Source organism: Spodoptera frugiperda, chromosome 7 (assembly GCF_023101765.2).
Source record: "Spodoptera frugiperda isolate SF20-4 chromosome 7, AGI-APGP_CSIRO_Sfru_2.0, whole genome shotgun sequence".
Taxonomy (NCBI): domain Eukaryota; kingdom Metazoa; phylum Arthropoda; class Insecta; order Lepidoptera; family Noctuidae; genus Spodoptera; species Spodoptera frugiperda.
Genome location: NC_064218.1, coordinates 9,810,115 through 9,830,092, shown reverse-complemented (window position 1 = coordinate 9,830,092; position 19,978 = coordinate 9,810,115). Strand labels below are relative to the sequence as shown.

Genomic DNA, 19,978 nt, shown 5'->3' with positions numbered 1-19,978 from the left:
AACGGGGTGGTTTTTAGTCAGTAAGAGTCTGACTCTCCCTCTCGCCTCGCCCAAGGCGGGAGAAGTCATTAGATGATTTTTCCCCCACAAAAAAGGCTAAGGAGTCTGGAGTCTCCATCGAAAATTCTTAGCATTTCCATTCGATGTTTTCCTTTTAAATCACCGCATTGGCAAAACCCAATAAAAAAATCATCACGAAACCCTTTGCTTTACCTAAAGAAAACAAACACTATACAGTAAACCGCATTTAACAAAGAATGAAAAATTAGGATTTCGAATCTAACTTAGTATTAGCACAAGATAAAACAAGATTGCCTAAAACCTTTGACCTCATCTTAGTATCTAGGTACCTAGTATCTACATCTATACCTATTCAATAGATAAACATTAACTAGAAACGAGTTTGTAAACCTAGAATGTACCAACTACCTATGTTGTAATTGGCTGTTTGGTTATGCTATTTCTAATTATTAAAACCAAACTATTTTAATTAACCTTTAGTTTAATCATAATATGTAATGAATAGCATATCACACTGTAAAGATTTAGCAACGTCACGCTTTTTATCCCCGTAGGGGTAGTCAGAGGTGCACATTACGGCACGTAATGCCGCTATACAAACTACACCCACTTTGCACCATTTGTGTTATAAGTCCCATGTAATAGGGGGTGAGCCTATTGCCATCACTGGGCACAATTCCAAACTCCGTGCTACCACTTATTTTTTTTTGAAAAACCGAATAAAGACCCGTAATGCTTTGCTCGAGAATCGACTACGCGACCCCTTGTCCGGTAGTCGCACTTAATCGGCCAACGAAGCAGTAAAAATTTGGTTATTTAAAAACAAATATTTGTCACTCCAAAACTAATAAATAACTTTCGCTTTCAATTTACGAGGTTTTATTTAGTTTTACCTGTCCTGCCTTTAAGGACAAGGACCCGAAAACGTGACCTATATAAAGCCATTAAACCTGTTTAAATAAATAAATAGGTAGGTAAACGTCTGTATCAATAAGTACGTATCAATTTATTTCAGTAGGTAATCGTCCATCTTGAATTCTTTACTGACAGCTGACTGATCAGTCCTTGTACCGTTTTTACTTAAATCAAAATCAGTTAAAAGACAAAAGCGAATATATCACGCGTTACATTGTAAGTGATTAATCCTCGATCGTCTGATTGGCTATCGTTTATGGGTAATGTCTTGTTTGCACCAATCAGATACGAAAATTAATGGTGTGTGAACTTTTTCCTACTTAATTGAGCAATTTTGTTCCGTGCATCGTTACTTTAATTATTTTTCGCGATAAAGTTTACATAAGAGTTTCACACAGGAATACTTAGTGACTATTGACAGCATATTCCTTGATTTTGCAATTATCAGATGCTTAATCATTTTAGCATCAGTAGACTGCGTCGGATGTCTAAATAAAACTTATTTAAATTTACCGAGAAATATAGGTATTTTTACGGAGTTCTGCAGAATTAACATTAACACAATTAAGGGATATATGAGTTTGTCTGTTTGAATGTTTGTTTGAACGCGCTTATTTCGGGAGGTACTGGTCCGAATTGAATAATAATTTTTGTGTTGCATAGTCCATTTATTGAGGAAGACTATAAAACATCACGCTACGATAAATAGAAGCCAAGTAGAAAGGGTGAAACCGCGCGAAAGTAGCTAGTTAATACTAAAAAACTTCTTTCTTCCATAAATAACACTACGCACGTAAATAAATGACAATGAACAATTACTCACCTTGGCTAATCTTTAATAAATTATTTTAATATACCAAAAAACATTTTTCGCATTCAAAGCCCGGGTCAAGGCATCCGCATTATATCGTTATCATCGCCTTGATGTCAATTTTTCAAATATTTCAAGTTTTTATCGATATAAATAGTAATGTATTATCGATTATCGTATCGATTTAATATCGTGTCACGATTTAGACATCTGTTTTATTGTCTGGAGCTAAGGTCTCACTTGATATATGTTCATTGACACTAACAATGCTAAGAGCTTTTAATTTTCTATTCTAAATTAATTCGTTATTATTTTGTTGACCTTTAGCTTTAATATCAATATTTGTATTATGTATTTATGTTAAAAGCATGATTTCTGAGTAAATGTATTTATATTTACAGTCAATTATTTGTTTCATCTTCAACACATTATTTTTAAATGTCAATAAGATTAATAAAATTGTTCAATTCGATAATTCGTTTGACTGCACGGTTGGCGTGGTGGCTGGGCAACCGTCTGTCCCGCAACGTTTTCGATTCCCGCACGGAGTAACTCTGTATGTGATCCACAAATTGTTGTTTCGGGTCTGGGTGTCGTGTGTTTGTGAACTTGTATGTCTGTAAACGCACCCACGACACAGGAGAGAATCTTAATGTAGGGCAACGTTTAAAAAATACAGTAGATTATAATTTCGATACAATTCTCAATCCTGCTACTTACACATTTTCAGGTGATTAAATATTTTTAACCTTATTTTTATCAACAAAAGCAATCATTTTTACTGGATCAAGTGAAACGTATCTAGAACAAAAAATCCTTTGCAATAAATCCTTAGTTTTAATACAACTGACCTAACAATACAGTGTATTGTGTAAGATTTGTCCGCAGTTTAAAAAGATATATTGTTCATTCATGTTACTATCTACGATCATTTAGTTGTTAATGTTTAATAGTCTTTAATAATAGGTTACAATTTAATAATAACAATTTAATAATAATAACAATTTAATAATAGGTAAAATACTAGCAGAAGAAATTATGACTCGGACTGGATATGGGACACACTTACCAAGCCATTCTAAAACATACACCCAAGTGAACTCTTTTGTGCTATTAGAGACCGACCCAGAGGAGGTGCATGGAGTACTGATGGCTCTTGACTCGGGAAGTGCTGCTGGATGGGACGGTATACCCAATAACTTCCTTAAACTGTCCAAAGATTTTGTTGTTCCCCTAATATGTAGACTAACGAATCTCTGTTTCAAAACTGGAATATTTCCAACTGCTTTAAAACGTTCATTAATTACACCTGTGCACAAGGGTGGGGACACCAGCGATGTCAACAACTATCGCCCAATCTCTGTCTTGCCATCAATCTCCAAAATTTTAGAAAAAATACTAAATAAACGACTCATAAACTTCTTACATAAATATAATATCCTTTCCAGCTCCCAATATGGTTTTAGACAAGGGCTTTCCACACAGGATGCTGTTATCGCGTTGACAAATGATATCGTAAGGGAAGTAGACAAAGGGTACAAATGCATAACAGTATTCTTAGACCTTAAAAAAGCGTTTGACACCGTTTCTGTTCCCATCCTTGTGCGGAGGCTTGAAGCCATCGGGTTAAGAGGTACGGTCCTTTCCCTCTTCGACAGCTATCTTCGGGGAAGAAAGCAACAGGTTAAGATAGATAACCTGCACAGTGAAGAAGAGAACGTTGTTTTTGGCGTCCCGCAAGGGAGTGTGCTCGGCCCAACGCTGTTCCTGATATACATAAACGACTTGTGTAACCTCGGTGATAGCGGTGGGAAGATTTTCTCCTACGCTGACGATACAGCTGTTGTCTTTACTGGGCAGTCATGGGATATCGTGCAACAAAAAGCTGAATTTGGTCTGTCTATCATTGGAAACTGGTTAAAAGAAAATCTTCTAACATTAAATATTTCAAAAACAAATTACATCTGCTTTTCCCCAAGTGCAAAATCGAAACCTGGTGCTGGATTTAACATAGTAATCCGCGAGAATACGTCTTCTGGTCTAAATAGAATTTGTCAAGAAGTGCAACGAGTCACTTCTACAAGATACTTAGGTATCATTATTGACGATTGTCTATCGTGGCATGCACAGATTGACGCTAACATCTCTCGAATTAGGAAACTTATATGGATCTTTAAAACCCTTCGCTATGTTATGCCTGCAGACCTGCTTGGGAAAATTTATACTGCGCTGGCACAATCTGTTACAATATATTGCATCCCAGTTTGGGGAGGAGCCTCCAAAACTAAAATGCTTGAGCTCGAAAGAGCCCAGCGGTCACTTTTAAAAGTCATATATTTTAAACCCTACCGATATCCGACCAACAAACTATATAGTTTGGCTGGTTTACTTACAGTTAGGCAGCTATACTTATTAAATATAACCTTATATCTACACAAATCTATCCCATATAACCCAGCAGATCAGGATAAAAGACGGAAAAATATAGTCGCGCACTCCTCGCGGGTCCGTACGGCTTTTGCGGGGCGTCAATTCGATGTACAATCTGCTTATGTCTACAATAAAATAAACTCTAAATTAAAATTTAATTCAGAGGCCAAACATAAATGTAAGAAGATTATCACAGATTGGTTGAAAACATTATCATACGAGGAAACTGAACAAATATTGACCAGACCTTGCTAAAATGGAATACATAACTTATACACAAACTTGCACACACACACATACTCTTTCTCACACACACACACACACTCACACACATACACACATTACAGACACACACGCACACACTCACTCACACAAATATACAACCGAGCAGCTTTTCTTAATAGTATTAGTATTACTTACCTTGTACTGTTTTGGTTTTTGATTTTAATTTTATACTGTTTTTCTTTATTTCTTTTAGTTTATTAGTCTCTAAATGTAAACGTAAATAGGGGAAGAAGCGAGTCAGCCCCAACACAAGTATTGTTAATAACTTAATGGGGTTGTCTCATCCTACAATTATGTAACTATTTTGGGACAATAAACAATTTTATTATTTTATTATTATTATAATAGTCGGTGAGATGGCCGCGATGCCCTTACTTGACACATTAATTTGAAATATGATGTGCGCAAATTGAACCGATTATATCGTTGAAATGTCAGTGATTTAATATTTAACCATTACCCTTGAATGCTGGGCAGTGGGTTTATTTTGTTATTTTATGAACGCAAGGAGACAATTTAAGGCTTTGTTTTTAGTGTTCCGTACGTTTAAATAAGTTGAGAAATAGCCATGTTTGTCAAGCTATTTGAGACACTGCATTACAAATATTTTAATCTACACTAATACATAAAGCAGAAGAGTTCGTTTGAGCGCACTAATTTCTGAAACTACTAGTTCGATTTGAAAAAAATGAGTTGGATAGTCCATTTATCGGTTATAAAACGTCACGCTATGACCGATAGCAGCCGAGCAGAGCAGGTGAAACTACACAGGAGTAGCTAGTTTTCTATATCAGTATTTAGGCCTTAATTTGATACGCTATGCTTATAAGAAAGTGTTCACAACGATAATGGAATCAGATACTCTAAAGCTAGGACACACAGACTGACAGTACATGAAATAAACTTGTCTTTAATTAGAGTCGATTCAATTCTAATACAGATCTACTGTTACTTATACATACTCGTATTGTATTTCAAAATCTCAGTCACGCACTAATTGCACAAGTTCGATCAATAAATCGATTTATAATCGAATAACACCTCTCGATTGATGATCGATTTTATTTAATTGTATTGTGCAATATGATTGCTGTACATAACTTAATTATGATACCTTTGTTAAGATTTTTACCCGACTGCGCAAGAAGGAGGGTTATGTTTTTCGAGTGTATGTATGTATGTATGTATAATTGTTTGGCACGCTCTACAGCCTAAACGGCTTGATGGATTTTGACTTGAGAGGTGTCGTTAGATTCGTATTTACTGTGAGAGTGACACTGGGTATATCAAAATAATAAAAAAACAAAATGGCGGATTTTTGGCGCCAAATTCGAATATTTCTCACTCTCTAGCCTAAACGACTTGATGGATTTTGACTTGAGAGGTGTCGTTAGATTTGTATTTCCTGTGAGAGTGACACTGAATATATCAAAATAATAAAAAAAACAAAATGGCGAATTTTTGGCGCCAAATTTGAATATTTCTCACTCTCTAGCCTGGATGGATTTCCGCTTGATAGGGGTCGTTTGATTCGTATTGACTGTGAGAGTGACACTAGATATATCAAAATACAAAAATAATAAAACTAAAAAAAAATTAAATAAAAAAAGGTAATTTAAAAAACTAAAAAACCCGACTGCGTTTCTTTATAATATTAAATTGAAAAAACCCTAAAACAAGAAAGTCATCGTAAAATTAAAGCAGTCGGGACCCATTCTAGAAAGCAAGTCGTATGTGTCCTCACTAAGTCTTCATATTTAGAATGGGTCCCGACTGCTTTAATTTTACGATGACTTTCTTGTTTTAGGGTTTTTTCAATTTAATATTATAAAGAAACGCAGTCGGGTTTTTTAGTTTTTTAAATTACCTTTTTTTATTTATTATTATGTTTATTTAAAACTTATTAAATTAACTTGATGTGTATTTAATTAATGGTATGTTAAAACCTCAGTATTTACGTAGGTAATATAACCTAAAAACCCTTGTTTTTATTTAGCAACGTTCCAGTTCACCACATATGATTTGTGTAGGTATTTAAAACCCAAAACGATTCCAGAATCCGTAAAAAATGTAATTGTGAAAAATCTCAAATTGAACCTGACCTCTCCCTGGCACCTCCTTGGCAATCCCATCTGCATTCTGCAGATTTCTAAAAGCATTCAACGAAGCGAAAAATACTTTAAAATGTCGATGTGTAATCCATTTTGTTATTAATGATTTTTTGTTACAAATGTTTCGTGAACAATTTAGCAAGCTTGTTACATTTGTCTGAACCCGTACTGTGGACGGATGATTAATTTCGATAATGGTTTTTTCAAACAATCTCTCAGACGAATACTCAGATAAAGTCATTAAGTTTCAAAATTAATTAATAAATTGCTTGAGTTATTTTGAAAATTAATAAATAACTTGTTGGTTTAAAATGTTAGCTGTTTAGCTGTACATTTTTGTAATTGTTTTGATTAACGAAGCATATAATGAGATTATTTTAAAAATATAAGGGTCTTCTAGACAGTTTGTTTTCTCAAAGACTTAAGGTGTTAACGAAAGGGTGTTAACATAAGAACCATGGAATGTTTGGATCATATAGTACATAAATAATATGTTAAGGATAGTTTATTTTCTAAAAGACGCAAGGTGTTAAGGAAACATATGATGTTTGTTTGAATCATAATTATGTTAAGGATTTTTTTTATTTTGTGTACTTAGGCACTACAGTCAGAGCTTATATCAATATTTTTTAAAACAAAACCCTTAGGTCACGATTTTTTTAACTGACGTTTACCTCACTGAGATAAAGGTAAATAGGTGCTTTGAATTGTAATATTAAAGTGTGCATTACAAGTAATCTAAATAGACCTTTTTCTTTTTTTGGACTCAAGTAAAAGCAAAGTTAATTACTATATTCCTGTCCGTATATTTGCTAAAACACAACTTAAAAGACCGACCAGAATTATGTTATTTCAGATACAATCACACCTCCTTCTTTACATATCTATACAAAAGTAGGTAGGTAGATATGTAATTATGTACATTAGATTAATAAGTAAATAAAGCACCAATTTGAACTAAATAAAACACTTCAAAGTACGATTAATGTTTAAATTAGTTCCAGTCCATTAACTGATTAAATAATTAAGGTGATTTCGATCAATATTTGTTTGTGATCTAATCACAGATGAGACTACCTATAAGTAGTATATTTAGCTAGCTTATGTCCGTGACTTCACACACGTATGAAAATTGCGAAATTCCCTATTTCAGCATGCATTTTGGGAGATCCTGCATTAACCCTTCGTATGCCGGAACGCAGATCCATACGAGGCACAATGAGTTTTCTAATTGTTGTCTTATATACGAGAGGTTAAATTCTGTCGAAGGTCCCTGAAAAGTAAACACCCTATTTATTGCACTTAGTGACAGTTAATGATTACTTAAACTATTTCTTAGTAGCGATTTTGTATAGAAAACAATTGCTAAGAATTGTGTTAAGTAACCATTAAATGACTGAGTACGGCGGTATGTGTCAAATTGGTCTAAAGAAGCGGTGGGTTTGGTAAAGATAAATAATTCTTTATTTGCATAAACATATGTGTGTAGTTGTGTACATATATAAAAATTGCATACAGGATAATCTATATATTAATACGTGAAGCAAAAACTTTGTAATTCTTTTTACGAAAATTGCGCGGACGTAGGAGCATAAAATTTGGTACACTTATAGTTTATGTGTAGGCGAAGTGCATAGCGCTAATATTTTTCAAAAATAATGCTTATAAAGTACATTAAATCAATAAATAAAACATTACACACACATGCATAGTATCTGATCGTATTTGACAAAACGTCAAAATCGATAGACATTACGATGATATTCTCACGTCTCATATGAAAAGAGTTTTATAAAAGAGTTTGAGTTAAATAAAAATTATCCTTCAACGTACGTTAAGTGGTATTGTAAATTAAATCATATATGGTCGAATTTCGGCCACTAGGCGACCACTAGTAATAATAAATTAAGTGCAAACATGTTTGCCGCAAGGTGACGTGCAAAATCAACATAAGATCAACAAAATCGACAAAGAAATCAGAATAAAAATGTTTTAATATGTTTTGTCAAAATATGTCAGTTGAAATGTCATACTAAACGGGAATGGATATGCGGGGTTCATCTCATCTTTGTGGTCATTGTGGTCATTAGTCATTTGATGCTGTTATTTCTTCTCATACTTACTGTTCAAATAATTGAACCTATATTGTGTCACTCGTTTGATCATCCGAGTCACCTGAATGTCACTCGTTCGAGCACCAGCAAACAGAAGAGTTTGCACTCGTATTTATTCGACGATAAGGTATTATGATTGATAGGTCTCCTAAAACAAAAAAGAACCGATTGGATTGCGAAATTGATTTACAAATCTCTTAATGGTTTTTGTTTTACTCATATAATAGTCGAATTGATTGGTTGGGTTCCAAAATTGGTATATGGCCTTAAGTTGAGGAATTATTTAGTCGGTTGAACCCCACGGCTGCTTGATGATTTTTAATTTGTGTGAGTTCTGGATGAGATGGTTATGAATGTATGATTCCTTCGCAGATGCTAAATGCATCATGCCCATAATTTCATAAAAATATATCTTATTAAATATATCCAAGTGATTTATATTTATATAATTTACATTTTGTATCTCCTTTATAAATAAAAGTTATCTTTATTGGCATACTATATCTACTATGTGGATACAAGTCTAACTTCAAAATTCACATTTAATGTCAAAAATTACACCAGTTCTTAAATTGTGAAGACAAACATTAGATAATGAAGCCTTTTTATTAGTAGAAATCTTCCTTGAGATACATACGTTGCATAAGATTTCGATTGTTTGTTTACCTCAAACAAGGTAGATAGAGAAGCGACACACCATCTCCTAGTCAAACTGTGTAGTATGTAGTACCGATATCTTATTTACTACACCATCGCTTCTTTTAACTCATCATTAATAAATACTCTATTAACAAATTGAACCTCGTGGTGGTCACCGGTGACCGACGTTAGCGGAGGATTTGCCTTCAACAGTTTTCTATTGGCAGTCAAAGACTTAAAGCTAGTATTTCATCTTTTTCCACCCTTGAAAACAAATGCAACTTCTTCATACAGTTTCACAAAAAAGTCTGAAACTGACAGTTGTGTAGGAAATTGGCATAGTGCAATAATGCAATCCCTTGTTATGACGTCAGTGCTTTACGGTGTGCAGTGCAAACACAAACAATAAGTAAAGTCTTAACAGTATATTTTAAATGTTACTTAATACTGTATTTCCACAGCACGAGACAAGTGGAACGAGGGCGATGTGGCTAGTTGATCTCGCAAATAACATCCGTTAGAAGCGACAATAATTATTGTATAATTATTGCATATCGTGATTCAACACTTTTCTACTTCAATGTCCTATTTTAAGAGAGATAAATCGGTTGGCTTAATTTCCAATATGTCTTTTGAAGCTTGCAGATATGGTACAATAGTTGATGCATGTTTTCTAAGATAGCTCTTGATCTTTGAGGAGTTAGGATGTTTTGAATATGTCTATGTCGGAGGAGTCAAAATAACAGACCAATTGTTGTAAAATTTTGAAATATTACAAAATTCTTCCAAACACTACTCACGACATCAACCGTACAGCGAACATTCTACCACTGTTACAGGTGCCATAGATAGAGTCACATAAAAGAAATCAATCACAAAATGGAAGTCTGAATCGCCTTCCTTATTGCACATACACATGTAATACCATATCTCTATCGCTGCTTACTAAAAAATGCTTCATTCCTCAACAAAAACTATTCGGAGTATTGTGAAAAAACAATGCGCGGCAAACTTCCGAGATTCTTTATGAATAATTCAAAGTTATAATGTGATTTGTGGATAGATAAAGAAGTGAATCGCCGGATGAAACAGATGGTACGGTTGATAACACGTCAACAGACCTTTCTGCTCAAATTAAAGTGATTATGTGTATAGTTGAGCGTAATTACTTATTCTCTCGAGGACTGAGGTTTTGCACAAGGTTCTGTGGTATGCAGAAAATTAAAGGAAATAATTTTTGATAAGTAAACTTGGAGAATAATTGGATACTTCGCAAAATTCAACGAATGAACTAGATTACACCTACAAAAAAATACAGACGACTACATTAATGGGAAAAAAATTAAGAGCCCCCGATGTTGGTCGAAAGAAATCGGGTACCCTTTAAAGGTACACTCAAGTAAACCGTACAAGAATGTAATATGTCTTATAATCTGTTTTGTACCAAAATATATAAAGTGTTTATGTGTTTAACACAAAAATAGCAATGTCTAGTCTATAAATAGGAATATATTTTACAATCTATGTTCAGAGATTGTATCGCCGTGGAGTGTGCTCTATGAAACAATGAATGTGTTTCTTTGTTTAGCATTATGTAAGTTAAACTAATTGTCTGTGTTACTCGCTGCCTAGCCTTGTACACATCGTAATGATCGTGAAGATAGGCCTTTATGGAATCGTGTGAAATGGATTTTATTACTTCTAATTTTACAATTGATTTGACTTCTGAAGGGCGTTTTGTGTTGATAAAATCAATGTATTTTGTATTTATTTTGATTGTTAGATACTTTCAATTACTTAGGAGGTCTAAATAGTAGGTAGCATTATACTTTAGCAGGAGTTTCGATTTTGATTATCGCTTCAATTTTTACTATACACTAGCGACCCGCCCCAGCTTCGCATCGGTGCAATGGTGACATATTATGCATGTATTATACATATAAACGTTTCTCTTGAATTATTCTATCTATTAAAAAAAGTATCAACAACCGTTGCGTAGTTTTAAAGATTTAAGCATACAAAGGGATACAGAGATAGAGAAAGCGACTTAGTTTTATACTATGTAGTGATGAGCATACTGTTAAAAAACTTGGTATGTTTAAGAGGAAACGAGAAAAGTCACAGGTAAAACTTGGCTGTAGTTTATTTCCTGTAGATAGATGCTAAGTAGACACTGTTAACTTCCTAAGTACAAGTATAACTGACTTCCTCACTATCTATCATCGGCGTCGTGTGACTAATCAGAGTAAAAACAAAAGAAACATGTTCCCAACACTTGTATGATAATGAGAAATGTAAAGTGTAACAAACACTGGTTTTATAATATGTTGCTTTTTCTATGTTTGTACATTTTTGACTGAAGCTAGTTTGTTAAGTGAACTTTTGTAATTGGCTGGTAGGTCCAAGCATTGTTTTTTCTTCGATTTCATGTACTAATACTAATGAATCACTTCGTTTTCCCTCTTAAATAAATAAATAAATAATGTAAATATTTGTCCCTCTAAATTAAAGGTCGTGATGTCGTATTATATTTTCAGGCCTCAGTCTGTTGTATTTCTGTGTGTGTGTTAATGTTTATTTTTGTTGATTGGCAGGGTGGAGGGCGACGCGAGTGCTCGGAGGCGGCAGGGTGCGCGTGCGGCGGCCGCGCTGCGCCCGTGCCACCCGCGCCGCCTGCGCATCACCCGCTGCACGCACTCGACCAAATGCCGCCGCCTCTGCTCAGGTATTGTACACTTCTATAGAAAATTATCGAGATAACAAAAAAAGGGCATAATTAGCACTCTCGATACTCATTTAAAATCGGACGATTCTAGCAATCCTCCACTTAAAGTAAAAATCTCAAACACAAAGGCTACGTAGTTGGCACTATTCCATTTTAAAGGAAGCCTTTGAAGGCATTCAGTATGGATATAACCAGAGCGTCTTTAAATCACAAGTAAATAGATTGGAAGTAAAAAGATACTTCTTAGTACTTTATCGTCTGATCACAATCATATCTTCAGACGTAATTAAAGGCCGACCATATAAATAAAAATATGACAGCAATAGGTGAAAAATAACCCCACAAAATTCCAAATTATACAGTCAGCGCATTCGTCAGACCAAACAATGCTGCACAAATAACTGAACATTTCCAAACAATAACTGTGTGAGGAAATATCCAGGAACCTCTGAATCACTGGTCACTTTGTCTTTGATATTGTAACCTTATTTTAAGGCTGCAAGGTTTATTTTAGTTTGTAACTCAGCAAAGGTTCATTGACTTATAAAATTGTATATTCTTAAAGGGTAACTAGATTTTGTACGTGCCTGTATTTAATTTTTACTCTGTAGGCGTTATTACTGTGTTAAGGTCTAGGATAAGTTCTAAAAAGTTTATGATATTGAATTATGTTCCAGAAAATAGACTGCATTTTCTAATCTCTTCTAATCCATACATTATAATTAAATCATAGAAATAACTTTCGTTTAAGCGAGAGTACGTTTGTTGTACTTTCACACCTAAATTGCTGAACCGATTTTGATACGTACAGTATATTTCACACAGAGATATGATCGCACAATGGAAGAGACCAAATATGTTTTATGATTTCAACAAGTACTTTTAACCGACTGCCTCGTTGGTCAAGTGGTAGCAAGTGCGACTGCCGGACGAGGGGTCTCGGGTTCGATTGCCGGGTCGGGCAAAGAAACTATTACTGGACTTTTTTCGGTTTTTAAACTAATCTCAGTAGTAGCATTGAGTCTGCCCAGTATATGGCAATAGGGAGGCAGAATCGATTGAAAATTTGATTGATATGCAAGTTCGAATCCACATTATCTACACACTGCATTAAAGCCGCTGGTAAAACTCAATTTACTGCTCACACGACACTTGATAGGCAATTTACTTGTAGAGCACTCACTATCTACTTAATGATATTTATAAGTGGACCAGTTTTATTGAACTTTGCAGTGCTCTGTAATTTTCTGTCTGTATCAGGAACTGAACGCGGATCGTGGCGCGGTTAATGTAATTCCAATGGTTTTAAAACGTAGGTTTTATCGATAAGTCTGGTCAGAGTAGCTTTAGTTACTAATTGGTTGATGGTTATATCAATTTTGTTGCTGTATGAATACAAAATTAGTTTGTATACAAAATCTATCTTTGATATCATTCTAATCTGTACTTTATTGGTCTAAAATCTATCAAGGAAGGACGACTTTAAGATTTGAAGACAATATGTACTAGAAAGTACCTTATTCTATTGTTTAGTATCAGCTACCATTTGTTCATGGGTTCGACTCTTAAATACTGTTATTATTGTGAAGGAATCTTCACAATCATCACAATCTCTTTGGAAGATCTCAAGAGAAACTGTGACTTTGGACCTCCTCCAGAGTTTAAAAATTAAGTATATGAAGAAATAAATCATTTTAATAATAGGTACTTCTCTATCACCAGATCGAACCCTCTATACACTGAGGAGGAGGAACAAGAGGTAGTGATTATAGTGGACTCGTTGGATGAAGTGCCGGAGGGCGAAGCTCCTGAGCCGCCGCGCACGCCTCGCCGAGCGCCCTCTACGTCCTCAGGTCAGTTGATATATTATTTATTTATCAAACACATTGTTCCAACCGAAAAGTAAGCTAAATTAATAATATATCCCTTAATTTTGTAACATTAAGCATTGATGCTGATATTTTGTTAAACATAATGGTATTAAAGATTATCCAGATAACAGGGAATAGGAGACGTTATCATTGTAACACTTCTAAATTCAGGTATGATATGAATAGTCTGGTTCACCTCTGTCATTTCATTCTTCTAGTATTTTATGTCTATCTTTCCGATAGGTTACGGCAGCGGCGGCGGCAGTCACGGCAGGGTGTCCCCTAACTTACCAAAGAACGAGCAGTTCGAACCGCCGGCTCGCCGGTTGTCCGACTCGGACAAGAACGATGGATCTCACACCACATCGGACTCCGATGCCAGTCCGATTTGCACGCTTAGCAGGAGTCTCAAGGAAGACATCAGGTCCTGTTTAGGAGTTTGTAGGTACGTGTATTTTGTTTATCAAATTTTAATGTTTTTCAGGCATTTTGAAAGGTACCACGTCCATTATTTACGTGAAGCAAGTAACATCTAGTAGGAGCAAGTAGCTAGTAAGTCCCATTGTTGGTGTTTCTATTCTTCATTAGCTTAAGCCTTCCTTATGCCTAAACACACCTTTAGGTATAAGGCACAAGGTGCATGCCTTAGCAGCAAGTGATAGAAATTGATTGTTAACAGAACACATAATTATTTTGTACTTAAGTATTCATTAAAGAAAACTTTCAGTGAAATTACTTAATATGCCTGCATCAGGTACACTGGACAGCCAACGGCAAACGATATCACTCTCTCCTGTGCACAGTGACTAATGAAATAAATCAAGTAGATTGCCGGCTGCTTCCACATTTACATTGTATCGCAGCTGGGGACGTTGATCTCGGCTTGGGAAAAGTTTAGATAAGCAGTGTTTTAGCTACACACTAGATATCTTTGAAGTGAAATCTTGGAGCAAATACTACACTGAAGTATGCTAATCTAGTGTGATGTTTAGTTTCAAAGTTTTGAGTACATAATTACAATCCTTAAATGGATTTCTTGAAAGACTACTTCGTCTCGGGTACGATTCCCGGGTCGAGCAAAGTAGTACTGGGCTTTTTCGTATTTCGAAAATTTCTCAGTAGTATCACGGAGTATTGAGTGATTTCTTGCAATCATGTCCTTGACGTGTATATAAAGTGTATTCCTTTCTCCAGATACTCTACAAATCCCATTTTATTAGGTTGAGGTTCTTAAGCTAAAATGTATTTCTGTTAGTTTTACAAGTGTTATTATTTGAAAACTTTGTCCTACCAAATGCTTTGACTCAGTAATCACACTTTAAGCACTTCCCTATGATTATTATCAGCTTTATTATAACACTATATCCTTTTAATACCATCAGATGGGAGAAAGACGTAAACGATGTGGTGGAAGCTGCAGTCAGGGGTGCTGGTGGTATCAGTGCAGCGCGAGCTCGTCTCCACGCAGCGCTGCTGGCACTGCACGAGCCTCCGCCTCGACTGCCCAACAGAGGACCATCACTGCCATACTGCGGGCCAGGAGTCAGACCTGGTGACGTCACCATGATGCCGAAGAACACTGAAATGTCGTTGTTGGTGAGTAACTGTAGTATTTTGTTGTATTATCCTGGATGCTTGTCTTCTATTCAAGAAGAGATGAGTGTGGTTGGTGAATCATGATGTTTTAATCTTCTTCCAGACAAAAGACTTCTTTTGACCTTGCAATAAAGGATTCTAAAATTAGACGGTTAAGAATAACTTACGAGGACATTTTATTATAACTTTCGTGAGACATAGGTACTGAATTAATTATTATGCTATGGGCTTGCTCACGTAGTTATTTTACGAGGAATTTTACTAGTTTCAAGCCATGCTAGAGGTTTATACTCATGAGCAGCATTCCACGACACGTCGCGTTTCTACTGATCGCGATAGTAGAGTTCCTCATCAAGTAATTACGTGAGTAAGCCGAAAATATAATAATTAATTTACGAGGACATAATTATAAAGCTTATTAAGTTATAAGGCTTTAGAATCTCTATTCTCATTGTTAGGACTTTATCAAAAAACGCTATCACCGATTCCGTTGTGCTTCGTTGTATGGGTGAGGTTACCGGAGGTCCCAGTATTAAGTAGGAAAGGGGTTTATTAATCTTTCTTATCCCCGATTCCCTAACAACCCTTAAATTCCTAACTCCCAAAAGGCCGGCAACGCACTTGTAACGCCTCTGGTGTTTCAATTGTCCATGGGCGGTGGCGATTGCTTACCATCAGGTGATCCGTCTGCTAGTTTACCGGCTTATTCTATAAAAAAGAAGAAGGTACTACAGTTGTTTGGCTTCATATTATTTGTACACAACGTGCGTGGCCTTAAAAGCGTGAACTAAAGATTGCGTTCTTTTATTTTTATTGCACTCATTAACCGCCGAGAGTGCGGGTCCTCGTAATAGGGTCCGCTATTATAAAACTGACTGTAGTGTGACCATACGTTATTATTAACATTAGGATTATGTATATTAGATGTGCATTTAATATGGACGTCTTCATTAATTGGGATAATATTTACCTAAGTGTAAAATCATCGCAAAACCAACTTTGAGTATATATGAAAAGCTGTTATATGCATAACAGCTAAACATTACACATACCGTACTAGTTTTCATCTGTATCGTGGGTGCGTTTAAAACATACAATTTCACATACACATGACACCCAGACCCGAAACAACAATTTGTGGATCACACAACTCCATGCGGAAATCGAGCCCGGTACACGTTGCACGGCAGCCAGTTGCCTAGCCATCGCGATCGTGCCAATCGCTTCAACAGTTTATTGCCGATAATTTTTTGAAATTTCCATGTAATACATGTAAATGGTCGATTCAACACATAATTGTAAAGGAAACATTAGAATGAAAATGAACTTGTCCATGCAATTAGTATTCAGTTGGTGACCCCAATCGGCGCTCAGGTGAAAAGATTGTGATCACAACTTTGTAGTAAACTGTAGTAAGGAAGCGGTTAATTTGTTAGTTTATTGCGTAAATATAAATGCTAGTTACTGCACCGCGGGTCTTACTTGTATGCGTAGAATCTAGTGTAAGCATTTTTCCCTTTAAATACGTTCGTGTGGGAGAGCCATGTTCGGCAGGAATTGGCCGGCTCGACTGGAGTGATACTACGGCCTCACAGAAAACCGACGTGAAACAACGCTTGCGTTATGTTTCGCTGTGTGAGTGAGGATAGTGGAGGTCCAATTACTGTAATGAGTAATTCCTTGATCGACCCTTTACAACACACACCTGCGAGAAATGATACCGACATATATATTTTACTCTGATTATCAGAGTCTGATATCATCGCAAGGCTATCCGAATAACAAAAAATGTATTATGATTTAAGCAAGCTGTCAAAAGTCATACTATACGCTAAGTTGGTAAACAAAACCTTACATCAAAATCAATTAAATTGACAGGCGACTCTAAACAAGTGGCTTACTCAGGCACTTGTTTAGTGCCGCCATCAAGGAGCTGACGCTATCGGCAATTATGAAAATAATTGGCGATAACGTCAGTAACATCACTATTCGTTAGTACATAACAGCACATCAACCTCCTCCTGTCAAACAAAACTCTTTAATGGATTTTCAACTCAAATACAGATATTATAAAGTTGAAAATGTATTAAGATGGAAAGGTATAGGTTGACTTGCTTGGTTGTTTATAATCAGAGAATTAAATGGTCATGTATAATTTGGATAAGTACAAGTATCTGGTAACGATTTCTTTGATGTAGTTACACGAAACCCCACTGGCTCCTTGTCTAATGAGCTCTTGTGTACATGACACCCACGGATGATTGGCAGCTCCTTGACTAACGAGATAGTAGTGTGGTGTACTCGTCATCGTATTTTTGTTTAGATTTTTTTCTACTTTTGTTATTTGGAGTTTTACACAATGAAACACAACGCAAGCTTAAACCTATTAATTCCTGTGGTAGTCTGTCGTCTGTTGATGATGATTCGAATGAAGTTCTACATTCATAATGTAGAGCTATAAACTTATTTTACTCGAAGTACAATCTAAATACATGTTTAATACTTACGATCGAGTATCCAAAAACATTGAAAACTAAAAAAAACTGCGTTTAAAAAACTGAATTTAAAACTAAAAATTCTAAAAAGACTCTTTATAAGTAACTAACTGATAGGTTAGAAGTCGGTGCTATACCAACAAACATCCGAACCTCCTCCTTTTGTAGAAGTCGGTAAAAATAAACACGTAACAACGCACCGTATCAATTGGCGTGTCGATCTATCGTGATTAGGAGATTAGATGATGTTGGAACAATGGCTGATAGCTTTTTGTTTTATTTACAAATTCTATGTTTTACGTACCATCATCACAGGATACCATGGACTGACAGCTCGCGTGACGAACAACACGTTTAGATTTAATTAGTTGCTTAATTAGTTACTCGAACATGCAGAATCTTGTAGTGATTGCCAGTTATATTATTCACTAGCTTGTAGATTAAATATTCAAAAATAAATTTTTATTCCTGGCCAATATAGCTAGGTTCACTACACATGCTGTTCACATGTGTAGTGATACACATCTGCCCAATCCCCAGCGATAAAGGCTTACTTTATGAAATTAGTAGTGCACCGCGGTCTGCCTCGCGTTACCAGGGTGAAAAATGTATTCCAGTCTATAATCTATGTCGGATCCATTCAGAACCCTTAGTACGAGTTTGCTTTACGTTGAACAAAAACGAAATGAGAGCGCGTTCGGCGCTCTGATTGGTTGGATCATTCGCGCCGGCCAATCAGCGCAGAACTTTAGTTTCGTTTTCGTTGTTTACAGTGTACAGTTGTTTTGAGTAAATGAGTAACAAACATTCATCTGTACATCCTCATAAATCACATTTACTTATAACATTAGCAAGATAATTTCACCACTTACTTTTCCTGGACAAACAATCGGCAATAATATCTATTAACAGGCCATTTCTCGCACATTTCCAAGTCACAAGTCGGTAACTGGAGGAATATAGATGATTCAGCGATGCAGTTCCGAATACCAAACGAGGTTGACAACTCGGTCATTGCTACTCGGTCACGTGCCTGCAATATGTAATGTTATGGACTCGTATCGGCGGGTTCACACGGTGTTAGTTGTGGGGAGTTGGCTAGCTAGTAATATTAAGAGAGTACTCAATATCCAAACTTTAGTTCATCAAAATTTAGCACATAACTAGCCCCTGATCCGGAGCTGCGGACTACCTAGCGGGTTTACCGGGGCTCCGGCTCGAAAAGCAGGAGAAGGAACGGGGTGGTTTTTAGTCAGTAAGAGTCTGGCACTCCCTCTCGCCTCGCCCAAGGCGGGAGAAGTCATAGGATGATTTTCCCCCCTCAAAAAAAAAAAGTAGCCCCTGATGGTCTACTGCTAGACTACAGGCTTCCCCTACTTTTTTACGAGGGGAATCATCCGATGTCTTCTCCGGATCAGGAATCAGTTCTACTAGCCACACATAAAAAGATTTGTTATATTCCGCACGTATGATAGGCGGGTTCGAAAAAGCAGTTTAAAATGATTAGGTTTATTAAAAAGAGTTGCTCCCTGTCTCGGTCCCGGTCAAATACTTAAAAACATTTGAAAAGTACCTCCTATTTTTTGGAACACAAATATGTATAAATTGTGTTCACATATTATGAACATTGAACATACACAAATATGTATGTATGTACATATATTTGCAAATTCTAATTTTATCCATTCCGAAACTTACTCCGTCTGAAAGACACTTAAGTACTGAATAGACAATAGCGAATTAATTAACTGTTGATTGATTTATTAATGTATTGATGTTATCGTATAAAATATGGAACAGTAAACTGCAGCGTAATATGGCATTATAGCTCGCTAATTTACAGTTTATGGGCAATGAATTAAAAAAAAACAAAACATTTTTCTGTAAAATGGTGCCTGTTGCTCGTTCTTCTCCATTCGAAGCTACACGAGCTACTTTGATTCAAGGAAAAACGAAGTTTCATCC

The 19,978-nt window shown here is 35.8% G+C and overlaps 2 protein-coding genes across 2 annotated transcripts in view; both read left to right on the top strand.

The window, feature by feature from the left end:
* The window catches only part of LOC118265771 (protein fem-1 homolog B), an 87,683-nt gene that overhangs the window by 43,227 nt on the left and 24,478 nt on the right, over positions 1–19,978 (top strand). The gene's annotated exons all lie outside the window — the stretch shown is intronic.
* Positions 1–19,978, top strand: part of LOC118265789 (uncharacterized) — a 62,640-nt gene that overhangs the window by 20,158 nt on the left and 22,504 nt on the right. Inside the window, exons 2-5 of the mRNA XM_050695193.1 lie at positions 11,921–12,051; positions 13,774–13,904; positions 14,166–14,367; positions 15,305–15,518. Coding sequence (XP_050551150.1) covers positions 12,032–12,051; positions 13,774–13,904; positions 14,166–14,367; positions 15,305–15,518 — 567 coding nt within the window. The 5' untranslated portion in view covers positions 11,921–12,031. The remainder of the gene's footprint in view (positions 1–11,920; positions 12,052–13,773; positions 13,905–14,165; positions 14,368–15,304; positions 15,519–19,978) is intronic.